The 14927-nt window shown below is 38.9% G+C and overlaps 1 protein-coding gene across 12 annotated transcripts in view; it reads left to right on the top strand.

The window, feature by feature from the left end:
* The window catches only part of KIAA1217 (KIAA1217 ortholog), a 371859-nt gene that overhangs the window by 135622 nt on the left and 221310 nt on the right, over positions 1 to 14927 (top strand). For 2 of the 12 annotated variants that reach the window (XR_009725177.1, XM_061351601.1), the window contains exon 1: positions 2664 to 3006. The exons of 4 other annotated variants lie outside the window; for them this stretch is intronic. Coding sequence is in view for 7 of the 8 variants with exons in the window: in XM_061351601.1 (XP_061207585.1) it covers positions 2787 to 3006 (220 nt within the window). In the remaining variant the exon portion in view is untranslated. Of the gene's footprint in view, positions 1 to 2663; positions 3007 to 14927 lie in introns of those variants that run through there. 6 more of the 12 variants (XM_061351515.1, XM_061351498.1, XM_061351507.1 and 3 more) reach the window with 5 other exon arrangements.

The following is a 14927-nucleotide window of genomic DNA, read 5'->3' as shown; positions in this document are numbered from 1 at the left end:
GGATGGAAACTTCATGACCTCTCTGGTCAACCTATGCCAGTGTCTGACCACCTTCAACGTGTAACAAACTTTACTTATGTTCTCCATGTTTCCTGTATTTCAGTTTGTGCCCATTGCCTCTTGTCCTGTTGCTGGGCATCACTGAGAAGAGCCTAGCTCCATACCTGTTCATCCCCACACCAGATATTTATGCACATGGATAAGATGCCCCTGAGTCTTCTCTCCCCTCAGCTCTCTCAGCCTCTCCTCACATGACATGATGCCTTTAGGTACCTGGTTGCTATCCAGGCGCCAAGATACTATTGAAAGTGGTCATCTTTGGAGTATTCTGGGAATTTCCCATGTCTGAGGAACATGTTTGACTCACCCCATGTTTGCATGGCTGTGTCTCTGTTGCACGATAAAGAGCTTCTTTCTTGTCAAAAATGAATGTTGATCAGGATGTTGCTGTGGCCTCACAGTACAGAAGTATCGCATTGTTATCCAAAGAGACAAGGCTTAGGGCCCACACCTTTCTTGTCAGAAGCAGATGGATAATGTCTCTCTTTTTCCCACCTCTTGTTGCTGTGTTGCTATAAGAGAGAGCCTTAGGAAAAACTTGAATCCATTATGTCCTCGCTTTGCTTAGAAATTAAATTATTTAAGTTTATGGGTAATGTGACTGCCTGGTTAGATTCCTGCTTCACAGCTTGGGCTGCTCTTTCCAAGAGCACCCTGTGCTAAGGGTGCTCAGTTTGGGTGAAGTGCAATGTGCAGTAAACTCAGTAGGGTTTCTTCTTATCAGTACTGAGTTGAAACCAAAACACCATTATGTATATTGGTCAGTCAGAGCTGAGTTTTATATCACAATTGTCCTGCGTTTGGAAAAATTAGCATATATCTCTGTAGCATCAGAGGCATTATTATCTCTTCTTAAAAACTCTTCTTAAGTACAGAGTATTTGTGTTTGCTAAATAAATCATAGTGGAAGGTCTTCAAATTAATAGTTTGCAAAACAGTTGAGATCTTTAGAGGGAATGACAGTATACTACTTAGGCTCAGTACAACTGAGCTGTCACATGCCTATTGGCTTTCACTTTCTTTCTTCCTTCTTCAGTCATTCCTCACTCCAGTTACGTGGTTAACTCTCCATTCGTCTTCTTGTTTCATTCCTGTTTCTATTCTCTATCTTCTGCATGACCTGCTGTACCTGAGCACTGCTAATCAGCCCAGGGTTACTCTCCTGTCCATCGAAGTCCCTCCTTGAGAGCTGAAGGCTTCTCACTCAGAGCTCCTGCTGTGTTGATAAAATGATATGCACAATATTATCACTATCATGGCAAAGCTTGCTGTACTTCACTTAATCTGTTCCATTCTCGGTGGGGCAACAAAGTAATAGGCAATATGCTTTATCGAGGAAGCATAAACAATTACCTCTTTAATGGGACTCTTGAAAAAAAATATGGAAATAGCATGCAAAAATACCTTACTGCATTGCACAATTGCCATTTCAGAAAATGAACGATGTCTGTAATAATTTAGACGTGTTTTCCTGTCTTTTTGCTTGTTAAGCATTTCTCCTAAATAACCATTAGTACTTTAGCTCTGGTAATATTGATTTGCTTATGTTTGTTCTAGCTTTGAAATAAAATGGTTATTCATATTCTGTTATTGATATAGCATAGTGGTTGCCTGGGATATTGAGGAATACATTTTAAAATTCAGCACAAAGATTTTCCTGTAACTAGCTGTGATGTTTTCCCTGGTTTACACCATGTTTATTTTTTCCTTAAGAGTTGTTTGCAAAATTATGGTGAATGGAATTTTCTTTTCATGTGACCAAATACTCTGCGTCTTGGCAGCACTCACAAGTGCAAAGTTGCCAGGGAAAGTTCGCAGCCTTTGCCTAAGCATTTTCAAAGAAAAGCACCCAGGAACAGAGGTTTGAAATAATGTGGCCTGAGGTCAGGAATTTTTTCTTTGGAAAGTCAGTAAAGAATATGCTTATCTGCAGTGGGTAAGAAGCCAGGTTTTTTTTAGGTGTATATGTGCCAGCACATGAGGAAAGTGTAATGGGCAATGTTCTTTGCAGTGTCATTTCCTAAGCAATGCAAGTTAATAATAAAGGATTTGGGCCATTTTTCAAAAAAGAGATGATATTCACTGTCAAGCTGTCATTTATTTTGGTGAATTGGAAAATACAATGGTAGGAGAATATGCATCATTTAATTCCATTTGAGCTCGCACCATGCTTAACTGAAAGATGAATGTATTCTTGACATCTGGCATTTACTGTATAGTGCCGAAGTGGTGCAGGTTTGGTGGACAGTGAAGAAATTTGCTAAAACAAGAAGGTGTTTGTGTGAGAGAGAGTGGGTTGGGAGAGGAACGCGGGAAGGTCCCACATGTGGAGAAAACCCCTCCTGGGTGGTTTTTCATGTTGTACCTGCGTAGGTGGGGCATTCCCCTTCTGTTCCAGTGCTGCTGGGTGCCTTGTCAGTGCATGCCAGGAGCTTGACACAGTCGCTGGGTGAGCATCTGCCCCCCACAACACAGCTGGGGCTCAGCACCAGAGCAGAGTCATCTGTTTTATCCCAGCACACATTTACTTACGTTCTACAGGTCCAGGAAACTGTCTGCGTGACCACCCAACGCCTGGTGTTTAAAACTGATCGGACTGGCAGCACAGCACTTCACATACAGCTGCGCTGCACACACAAACTCCCCAGCCTCTGTGCTGGAAAGTGAGCTGGGAAGGATTTTTTTAGACATTGCTTTTGGAGCAGGTACATTCCTGCATAGGCAGAATGTCCAAACCCTCTCGCTTGGCTCGACCTCTGTCAGCTAATACAGCTCCTAAATCGCCTTTGTCTAGGAAAGAAGATTTTAACAGCCGATCACGAAAAATTAGGCTAGGTGAAAAGATTTTGAGAGCTGGCAGCGAAGGAAACCTGGTTAAACAGCGTCAGCAAGAGCAGGTGGAAATCACAGAAGGGCTTGTGCCACGGAGGGCTCCTTTCCTGAAAGGTAACCAGTTATTTCATGCTGCAAAAGGAATAATCAAATGCATTTGCAATAACTGTCTTTTTAATAAACCCCAAACATCAATTGTTGTAGAGTAGGGGGTGTGTATGTATGTGTGTATATGTGTGTGTGTATTGTTTCTAGATGACAGATTCCAGTACATAGAGCATTTGTTTTGAAAATAGAAAGACTCAAAACATTTTTGTTGTTCATTTGTGGCTGATTGCTATATACAAGCTAAAAATGTTGAGCTGTCAAAGTGGTAAATCACAATCTTTTACAGTCTATATGTGACCCTGTATAGAGAAGCTTTATTTGAAATGATAATTTGAAATTATTAGCAAGAATGAGAAAGATTAAATAACGTGAGAAAATAGGTATCAGTGCAGGCACAGAATCTCATTCAACCTTGCAAGTAAAACTCCTGTTCATGGGTCCTTAAAAGGCAGCTGTGAGTTGATTTCTTGTATAAAAACTAAACAGACCAAGTGTATTTGGAAAGGCTTATAAGCTTTCAGAATGCAAACAAATGTGGAGGATAATATAAGATTATGATCTACTTTCACTGATCTGTTGAGCAATGGGCTGCAGGAACATTACCATTGCCTCTTTTTAACTTAGTTTTTGTTACAGTACTTACAACTGCATTTAAAAGTAGCCATTTGATCTGCATGGTGAAAAATGAGGGTAAGTTGCTATTCTATTTGGAAAAAAAAGTAGTAGTATTCTAATTGAACATTTAATAGGTTTTATATTTAAATGTGAATGAGAAGCAGAATCCTTTCAATCTCAGATAGAAATTGCTACCCCTCTGTCCTAAATCCATAGGAAAAAGAAGTGTAAATTGTAGATCTTTGTAACTTGAAACTGTGTATTTTCATTTCACACACATGGCATCCAAGGTCACAGTTTTTATTCCTGGCTGAATAAGGTTTAAAAGAATTTTTTTTTCCCTGCAGTATGACTTTTATTATTTCACAAAGAAGGGAGAAGTGATGACACCTAATCTTACTCAGGGAGATGGATGATCTGTTTGTTTCTACAAAGGAAACTGGGTCTGAAGCACTTTATTAAAGGCAGAAGAGAGCAAATAGAAGAACTGGATGTGGGAGGGCTCAAACTTCTCAGCTCACTCACTGAATGTATTTAGGGACGTAATGTGGAAACTCATTTTTGGTCTTGTGAAATACATAAGAAATTAAAACCTTTATTCTCACCACCCCCAAAAAAACGGATTTACAGTTTTTCTGCTCTGGTAACCAAGTATTTATTGATGCCATAGTAAATGATGTTTCCCAGCCAAGTTCTTAACATTTGAAAACGTTCACAGAAAGCCTTGTAACTGGGTTTTTTTTCCACCAAGTTAAGGGGTTTTAAGCAGTAGTTCATACTCTGTGTTCTTTCATTTATTTGGTGCCTTGAGAAAAAGAAGTTATGTGGGATTTACAGAATAGCAAGTGTGTCCTTTTAAGGGATGTGATGCTTTATACATCTCACCAGGGCCTGCTTTTACTCGTTTTATTTAAATGTTTCTGGGCTATACAGTGCTTTGCAACTAAAAGCAAGGGTTGCACTCACCACGTAGTGGTTTAGGTGAGATCTCTCTAAAAGAAAAACCTAGTGGCTGTCAGTAGAGCTGCAACCTGGCATGTGCTTTTAGTATTTATAGCATTACACTTCCTGTTTTCTGGAGCATGAATTAATACCTGTTATGTGCTGGCTTTCTGCATTGGGATGATTTGTGTACCTTAGGCAGGATGTTACTGTGAGTTGTTTTCGCAAGGCATGTTGAAGACCAAATGATAGTATTTTTGAAGGGATGTGTAAGGGTGATGGAAATGCAGAATGTGTGGCTTTTCTCTGAAAATGGGACCAGATGGATGGCCCCCAGTGGAGTCCAAGTGCTGGCCAAAATGATTTGGAAGATGCTTTCTGAGGAGCAGTTGAAGAGTTGGATGGTGAAAGGGCAGCAGATATGGCAGAAGGCAAAAGAAGGAGTGAAGCGTACAGGAGCTGCAGGGCAGTGCCCAGGGGCTGAGGTTAAATGCGAGCTGCAGCTGAAGATGCTCATGGTCTTAAAAAGGAAAAGAGGGAAAGGGGGAGAGGTGCCAGAGGGCAGGTACCAGCTGAATGTGATGGCTGAAACAGGGAGCATAGTGAAGGGAGGCTGAGAGCTCCCATGGAAGAGGCCTGGGGACTGGAGGACCTAAAAATGGCAAAGGAGGAATGGATTTTAGGAGCAAGTGGGTTAGAGGGGCTTGGATGGGGAAGTGGGAGCATGAGGCTCTGTCAGGTGGGAAGCAGGGTCCTGAACAGCTTGATGTGGAAGGGGAGATCTGTTTGACCAACCTTCATCTGTTGTCATGCAATATCATTGAAACCCCATAGCCCTGTGGGTCTGTGTTAAAATCCTGCTCTGTGCACAAGAGATCAACCTATGACTGCTGGACTAGCTCCTATTAGTGAGCTTTACATGTCTTCATGAACAACATGATGGCAATTCTGGTTTCTTTCAAATTATTTTAAATTAAAACCAAAGATATTACATGCATGAATGATGTCAACAGACAGTAATCCAGCAAAGCTCAGTGCTTAACAGATAGGGAATCCAAAATTGCAGTTACAGTTTTAATGGGACTATAAAGCATGATGACTCATTTTAATTACTATTCTGTGTTGGGTTGTTTTTTTTTCTACAGGATTCCTGGCCTGCGTTGCGCATGGATGAGTTCTGCTTAACTGATAAGTTGGATTGTATGAGCAGGGGGGCAGCTTGTGGCAGAGAGAAAACTAGTATTTATAGGTAAAGCCATTAAAGGCTGGAGTGGATTTCTCTCTGCCACAGGTATTTGACATTCTATGATTCTATGAACTTTCGCAGGGGAGTACTGGCTGTGTGGATGTGCTTTTTGGTTTAGTTTTTGGATGCGCAAGTCTGAGACAATGGGTTCTGATTTGCAGTGCTGTACACACAGAAGAGTAACTGCAATCAATGTCAGCTGCGGTTTTATTGCATGAAGTACTCTATAATATAAAGGACTCAAGAAGGTCATCTTGTATTTAACTGTTATCCTTCACCTGAATTTAATGACCATTATTTCTCTGGATGCTAGCTTCTCATTTTGCTAAAAAGGGTAGAAGGGGTAGAATAAGATTCTGAGTTTATAGGGACTGTTGTGAGAATGGCATTTCACAAATATTTACCTACTTCAATACAGTAATGAGGACTACTGAGGCACAGGCTGCAAAATTTGTTGCTTGGTCTTCAGACCAAGGCCTGACATGCATGTGGTATGTAAACCCTATGTCCACATCCAGAATAGTTAAGATGAAGCGTTTGGCTCCATGTGTGTGAAATGAGCCCTCTTCATTTTGTGTAGAGAACAAGGGAATGACCTTCATCAAGGATGGGGGATGTGCAGGTAGGGAAAGACTCGGTGCATGTGCACGTGGGGTGAGACGGTCTGAGTTTTGGCATTTCCCATCTGGAAAGTGGCTATCTTTGCAAAGTCAACATCATTTCTGGATTTGATGGTTTGAAAAAAATGGAGATAGGTAAACTTTTCAGTTTTCATTCTCTCTTTCAAGACTGAATCACTTAAAATATGATTTTTTTACCTCTGGGATGTGTTACTGATAGAAGAACTTTATGAATTTCTGTCACCCATACTTTCCTCCAAGAAAAGCAGAGAATATACTAATGACTGCCTTTTCAATTTCTTTTCTCTGTCCCATTTTATTGAGTTTTGATATTTGCTTTATTTGGCTTCACATCGTTTCACTTTGTTTTATTTTTCACTCTGTTTTTTTCCGTTAGATTTTACTCCCTGGTTTCTCCTCTGCACTTTACTTTGCAGGCTATGGTAATTGGAATGCAAGGCCAATACCTTTGTACTAAAATTCTTCGTCTCATGTTCAGTTGGATCCAAAACTAGACAAAACCTGTTTCTCCCATCCCTCATTATTAGATAGGGGCCAAAGTACTTTAGGGATATAGTGGGATTCATATCTATGGCTTCTTCATGCAAAACAAGCAATAAAAGCACCACAGAAAGTAGAATTAATTATATTTCCCCCATTTTATTTTTATGACAAATTCCAGCTTAACAATGACTATAATCCATCAGTGTATTATCTCCATGCTTGTTATGGTTTTTAAATAAAGAGCTGTTGAATCATGGGCAAAGTTTGGAAACTATTCTTTTTGGCATTCAAGTAATAGCTATGGAATGTTTAAGGCCAAGAACTTCATCTGTCAGGAACTTCAATTTCACAGCATTTCCTGACAGAGATATACCTACAAATACAGAACACATGTAAGATTACTGGTTAGTCTTCCAAGGAAGTCCATTATTAAAAGAATAGCAAAGCAAAGAATATTTGTATTTAGCCTACAGTATTTTTGTTTCCTCTGAAACTATTTAATATTCATCAAGACAGAGATCATGGATCTTTCAAGTACTTGTATATGTAAGTGTTCATTATCTCACAAATTTAAGGCTAATTGTCTTCTTTACTGCCATTATATATTTTTATTGATTTTGCTTTTAAAATGCAGAGTTTTTACTGTGACCTCAAAAAAAAAAAAAAAAATTTTTGCTGTCTTGTGGAATAGCCTGAAAAACTACAATGAAACTAGGGTTGGTAACAAATCTGTTCATCCTAACATGGTTAACTCTTCAAAATTTTAAGCTTGAGACATAACTTTGCAAATCAATAAGGAATGTATGTTTTCATTTTAGTATATTAGTATTAGAAATGAAGAAATAACATGGGCCATTAGACATCAAAATACAAAAGAGACTTATATAAAAACTTTTCAAGATGGAAAAGAACATTATCAAAATAACTTGGAATTTATAGTTGCAGTGTGGAAACAGGAATGAGACAATAGACATTCTTTCATTGCCTGTGTGCGTTTATTCCTGTACCAGTTGATGTATGACTTCACCTGGAGGATGAATAGGGTAACCGAACATGCTTCCTTCTAATTAAGATTATGCAGTATATAAACTGGAGTTATGGTTATTGAAAACTGAATGTCTGGACATTTGTTTAGGTAAGGAATGATAGGCCAGCTCCTGTTCTTATTTGCTGTGAGATCATGACTCAGACCCAAGCATGAAGTATACATTAGCTTTTTCTAAGCATGATTTCCTGCAAAAATTGGTCATGTCAAAACACCCTGGCAGGCTGTCTTTCATCTGTAACCTTTTTACCCATTATCTGAATTTGTGCAATTATGATGGAGAGGTAAGCGTCTCAAAAATACTGCATTTCTATGATATACGGTATGCATTGTATGCTGTATAGGATACTCTGTTCTGTACCTGTCAAACGGTACATGCCTATATTTTTCCATAATTTTGTGGAAAATTGCTGGCTGGATGGAGAAGGAAGACCTGATTAATATCATATTCAGTGAAAAGCTGCAGTGTGTGCTCAACTCTTCTTAAACATCAGAGGGTTCACGTATGGGTAAGACCTCATGAAAGCCATACCCCAGGGACAAGCTCAGGTTGTAGTTCACAGCTCAGACAATTCACCAGAGAGGCAAATTCAAAGTGTGGAAGAGATTGCGTGAATTCTGATGGGAGCTTTTTAACCCTGAATGCATGCTGCACCCAAAGTATAATTCAGTTTACAAAGTCAGCAGTCAATCACAGGAAAAAAAAGATGTATTGGAAACCAAGTTACAGTAGTTGCACTGCTTGCAGAACTATTTTTCAATTGCAAAAGTATACACACTTTGAAGTCTCTTCCTTTGGGACCTGGCAGGATTGGAAAGAAAGAACTATGCATTGCCTTGGGAAGCTCAGTCTCTTCCATTTCTTATACTATAAGGTCTAATAATAAGGATGGGGAAAAAACTCCACCAGTTCCCCCTCCCCAACTCAATAAAAGCTTAAATCATCTAGATGAGGGGATTTTGGAAAGGCCACTATACTGGGGGAAATTAGGTATAATTTTTTTGAAGACTGATTTTTTTCTTTATATTATGTCTCCGTGAAATCAGTCAGAGGTTTTGAAGTTCAGAATAAACTAAGAAAATGAAATCTGGCACTTAAATATTCCTCATTAATAAATCCTTGTTCTATAACGTAACTTACCAATATCACTTTGCCATATGTAGAATGTAAGAATATATTTCATATAGCATATATAACTTTTTATGTATATGCAAAATTACAGTGGTTTGACAGTATAGTGCAATACCTAAGTGCCTCGTCTGAATTGGAACCATAGTATTTTGGTATTAGAGGCTTCAGCAGATGCCAGTCAAACAGTACCGTGTAAATCTGGACTAAATTTGCAAAATTTGGATGAGAAGGCTCAGAAATATTAGTCCTACTGTAACAACCCCATCAAGTCCAGTTGTTTCTGCAAAACAATTCTTTTCTATCCAAAACTGACCCTGTAAATATGACGTGTGTAACTTCTGAGTGTCCTGTTATCAAAAGAAGAGCTAGAGTTTGGAGTTGAATCTTTCAGATTTATGCCTTTATTTAATGTTGTGGATATTCTAGTAGAGTAAAATGATACTTTGTAAATTCAATTTTACTAAGTTTATTTGTATGATAACAATACAGGAATTGTTCTACAGTTGAGACATTATTGCATGGAAGTGGAAAGAACATCATGCACATTTGGTAAAAGAAATAGCAATGGCCATGTATTTATTATCCCTTGTATCTGATATACTTGTGTATTTTTTCTTTTCTGGTAGATGGACTGTAGTATTCTAGTCTGAAAGTCAGCTCCTATCTTCTGTTGTTACTCTTGCCCACTGGTTAAGTGATGAGACCAAAAGAACTTTATTTAATCCAAATTTCCATCATTATTTGAAGCCCTATTGCATGGTTTTGAAAAGAGTCTTTGGTTTAGGGTGCTTATGGTGTAGTGGGATTACCCAAGCAGCTCCACAGAAGTGGATGTCTGTTAGAAACTGGTATCAGACAGGGCCAGAACTTTTCAGCTCAGCTTCTCTGGGAGATGCAAATTGTCTTTCAGTCAAAGCATTGTATGAAACAGTTTTCTTTGTATGATCTTTCCCAGAATTTGGATTCTGAGGCATCTTAGTGGACTCAGAAGTCTCAGTGAAAACAGGCTTTGATATCCATACACAAACAGTGATGCTGATGGAAGCATCAGTACACTGAGCTGGGGAAGAGTCCACTCTTGGTACCCTCTGGAGTCTCTCAGGTTAGCTCATGTCTCCTCTGAAACAGGATTTTCAGATGGTATTCCAGCACTGACTGCAGTGAAAGGTTTATATTACATTTATTGCAGACAAATATTTGTAAATCCTAGTGAAAGCACATTGTTTTGCACCATGGCATGGTAATGTTTTAAGCTGCTGATTAACTCCTAGAGTCATTTTTGCTGGTAATCATCTTTTAAGTCTTCTAGGCATTTAGAGGGTTTCTCCCTGCCCTTGAAAGATGATCATCCTAGCTGATCTTAATTCCTAAATCCCTTCGTGTATTTTAAGGGCAGACACAACATTGGCCCTTTTCAAATCTTCTGATATTTCACCCATTATGAGTGAATTCAGATAAATATTAAGAACACAGATATTTTCATCAGTTAGTTCTTGGAGTGCCTTAGGAAAAGATTCATGAGATCCAGCACCTTGTCTCATTTCTTTCCTTCTCTATTTAGATTTTGTTGCTGTTATTAATTACAAAAGATGCATGGTCACAGCTGATCCTATTTGTGAAGTCTGTCTGATATGAGAAAGGCATTCAAAATTCTGCTTCCCCCATGCCATTTGTTAAAAACTGTCTTTTCCCATTGAGTAATGGATCCATCTTTTCTTTGCTTTTCCTCTGACTACTACTGCATTTATGCAATAAGGAAGTCACCCAGGCCTGGTGCTCATTTCAAGCAAAGGGGAAGAGTTAGGGAGCAGTCATGATTTCACATTATTTTCTCTCTCTGAAAAAAAAAAAATGGAGCAGTTATTAATGCTGCTTAAAAAAAAAAAAAAGGAAAAAGAAAAAAAGGTAAAGCTGCAAATACATGAAAAATCAAAACATCTGGAATGCACAGGGTATTAATACAGAGATATCTAAGAACAGGCAAAGTTGTACTATTAGTGGGAAACATGTGTTTTATGATAGCCATCTCCTGCTGACATAGGCTGTGCTTCTGTCCTGGTTTATATAGCATCTATCTTGAACCTGATACTTTGAGTTTGTGAATAGGACAATGTCTTTGCTGCAGTGTGGACATATGAGGATCTTCCTGGGCAGTGAAAACCTTGGAGAAAGATATCCTCAGCCTTTTGACTTCCAAAATTCAGATTCATCTGAAGTATCAAGAAGTGCGATAGATTTAGTTCAGTTGTTTAATGTCAAACTTTTTTGCACCTTTTGTTGGAAGACACAGGAAAGTGAGTTTAGGCAGAGAACAGGTACTTGCAGCCCTTGCTGTGTGAGGTGCAGGCACTGCCTGGCTAACATGCAAGCTTCAGAAAGAGCTATCCTGCCTGGCTGCATCTTGGCCATAACGCTACAGATCCTGAGCTGGCACTTAGGACATGAAACATGCATTGCCTCCTTTTGACACTGCAGATTTCCCTTTTGGATATTATGTTCTGCCTGGCTCGAGATGCTCCCTCTGTCCCATTACATATGGTTGCCTGTGTCCAGTAATTAGGACCTGTCTCTCTTTCAAATCTCAATTTCATTAGGTCAGAGGATAAATACCAAGCGTTGCACTGGTGTGGGTGATCAAACAGCACCTAAAGGGGTTAAAATTAATCCAGCAGTTTGCAACCAAAGTCTATCTCTCCTAAAGATGTTTCCAACACAACAAGCCCTGTGCTGCTCTATCAGTTATTATTTAGTGGCACAGATTTCTCGATGAAGCCATGAGGGCATGGTATATGACCTCATCCACATGCTGGCTGTTCTAGGCAGTGTTAAAATCATGCATTTGGCTCATGCGCTAGCCACATAAACTCCCATGTTACACTTAGATATTTTCCAGCCTACACCTCTAACTCTGCCATTTACTTTTTGTACTGATCATGTGCACACCGTTTGTAATTAACTGAGTCTCATCTACCATCTTCCTGTATTACCCATTGTTATAGTGTACACACTTATGTGATTGAGTTTATCTCTGTGCTGCTGATTTACCTTTTATACTGCCCTTTGATCACAGTTCAAGTAATTACACTTCCTTCTCTTCAAGCTTGAATAGCTGAGGTATCACTTTGAATGCCAGTGTGACCTCATTGACACTCACTGAACTCTTCCTTCGCAGAGCTCTGTAGCTCACGCCTTGAGTTCTGCAGTGTTTTGCATTGTCCATGGTTGGACAAGAGGTTTGATATGGGGAAGACTGCAGCTTTTGAGCAAATCAGACTACTCACATGAAAAGATATATCTGCAAAACCTCAGAAGCCCTTCAGGATCAAGAAAATTGTTTAGATTATAATGCCTTGTATGATGGTTAAAATAGATCATCATGGCACCAAAAACGTTCTTTATTTCCCAGTGTAACACTTATGCATGATGCAGAGTGTACCCCTACACAAGTCATCCACCCACAGATGAGGTAAACACATGCAGTTCCCATGAAAGTTTCTGGGGGGCACAGTAGTAATAGTAAGAGCAATGTAAGTATCAGATTGGAGTTAGCTGGTCAGGAGATGGTTTTAAGAAGAAAAACAGTGTAACTAGAACTGACTTGCAGATGACTAAGTACAAAATACATAGCCGTAAAATACATAGCTGACAAAGCAAGTGGATGCTCCATGCACTGCTTAATAAAGCAGAGAGGAAACCATTTTCCTGAGCACTTGTGATGTATAAACAGAATTGATTTTGTATATCCACTGAATGCAGATTATCCCAAGCTAAGAGGCTTATTATCTTATGTGCAAGCTACATGAGTTATAAGACACAGCTCAGCTTCGTTCTTGAGTTGAGTATAATACCCACAAAGTCAAAGGTTCACAGGGTAAAGTGAGTTTGCACTCTTCCTTTTTATGCTGCCTTGGAAAGCTTCTGCTATGTTGGTCCCCCTTATGACACGATTGAAGTAACAGGTAAATGGAGGGCACTGAAATAGCTCTGGAACAGAATCTTAGATGTTGAAAATGTTGTTTTCTTTATAATCTCGAGCTTTTGATCTAAAAGATAAATACAGAAAGGTCACTATTTTCTTCTTGGAAGTTTGCAGAATGGTTGCATACTTAATCATGAAATTCTATTAACAGGTTTTCATGATGTAAAGTTAAAACAGTAACTTTTTTTTTCACCTGAAATATAAAATAATGTTTTCTCATTGCCTGAGGAAATGTATTTAAATGAACCTTATTCTCTTTGGAGTGTGTTGTTTGGGTTTATAATACCATCAGTCTGATATTGTATCACTGCATGTAAATAGAAGTGCAAACAATACTGGTGCTAAGTAAGCTAGTTTTGTATTTTTAGAGGAGTTCAGAGGCTTATCAGTCATACAGGTATTTCTCCATGAATGATATCTCTGTTCAAATGCTGCTATGTCCTAATATAATTAAAAGCATAGCAAAGAGAAGTTTAACTTACCTAAATATCTTTGGCTTGTTTTCCACACTCTTACAAGTAAACTAGTCTTTGCTAGAAAATTCTGACACAGTTCTGGAGAGTGATTGTAAATAACCCACTGCCATGCCTCTCTTCAAAACTGGCAAAACTAGGGAATAGTCATACTTGGCATCAGGGCAGCTGCTGCTAGTTAGCTGTATAGTTCGTAGAGGACAACACAGTTCCTTCCTGTTTGACTGGCAAGTTATTTTAACGCAGTGTAAATTAAAGATTTTAGTGGTATTCCTAGATACACAAAATCCCCTTGTGTGCCTTACTGACACAACCTCCTTGAACATAATGCTGATCTTGCTGCTTGTTCTGAGAGTATTAGGGGCTGCTCTCTCATTCAGTATGTTAGGGAGCTACTCCCTGAAATCATCTAGGAGCTTTATTCAGTAATATCCTCCTGTTTCAAGGATTGGGGCACAGTGGCAATAGCCTTGATCTCTCCTTTTACTTGTGCTAAATCTTACTATGCATCCACAGATAAAATGGTGGTCTGTAGTCATCTTCTTTATTCAGTAATTCCTGTTCAGCCTTGCATGAAAACTATAATTTTTCAAGAAGTCAGAATGGGCTGCATTTTTTTAGTCAAATAATCACTGAAAATGCAGAAAATCATCCTTTGTGAAAAGAGGGAAGTTTCTACCAGTGCAAAGCCCAAACCTTCAGAGAGAAAAATGTGGGAAGTTCCAGGCTACTTCCCTGATGCATGGTACAGAACATCACTCCATCACAGCTGGCCCATGAGGATCACTGCAGTAGTAGTTTAATAATGACTTCTGTATTTTGCTCTCAGTAGCAACACAGGAGTTAAATTTCACATGGTATGTTACAACTAGAAGCACCAATTTGGATTTCTTTAGTCTCTTTTCTGTTCATAAACACAAGTCATACTGCAGATGACAGGGTGAAGATTTTTCCAAGTCCTTTGTGAAAATACTGGTAGTACATGGCAGGCGCAGCCTTAATTTTTGCTCTTGATTACTGTGTGTTTAAATATGCAATCCTAACACCAGTTGGTCTTTTATCTTCCTCAAGAAGTTGTGTAATGCTTGTCAATATGTTCCCTTAAGCTATATCTATAAGAGTTGGAGTTCTTCTGTGCCACTCCATGGCATGTAGCAGCTCATATCTTTATGTCCTATATAATCTATATATTTATTACATATAATAATTCTGATAAAATGTCATCTTTCAAGCAGAAGCCTTGTCATGCTGCATATTTGAAAGCCAAACCCAACATTTACTGATCATTTTAAAATGGTGCTGATAGCATGTGTGGCCGATGAGCTTATGTGTTCAGTAGTTTCTCAGACTGTTCTGGAGAGATACGAGAGG

This window comes from Neopsephotus bourkii, unplaced genomic scaffold, assembly GCF_033783945.1.
Source record: "Neopsephotus bourkii isolate Nb327-2 ecotype Australia unplaced genomic scaffold, CSIRO-AGI_Nbou_v1 NB_53, whole genome shotgun sequence".
Classification (NCBI taxonomy): domain Eukaryota; kingdom Metazoa; phylum Chordata; class Aves; order Psittaciformes; family Psittacidae; genus Neopsephotus; species Neopsephotus bourkii.
Note: the sequence above shows the minus strand (reverse complement) of the source record. Positions and strands in the feature narration are given on the sequence as shown.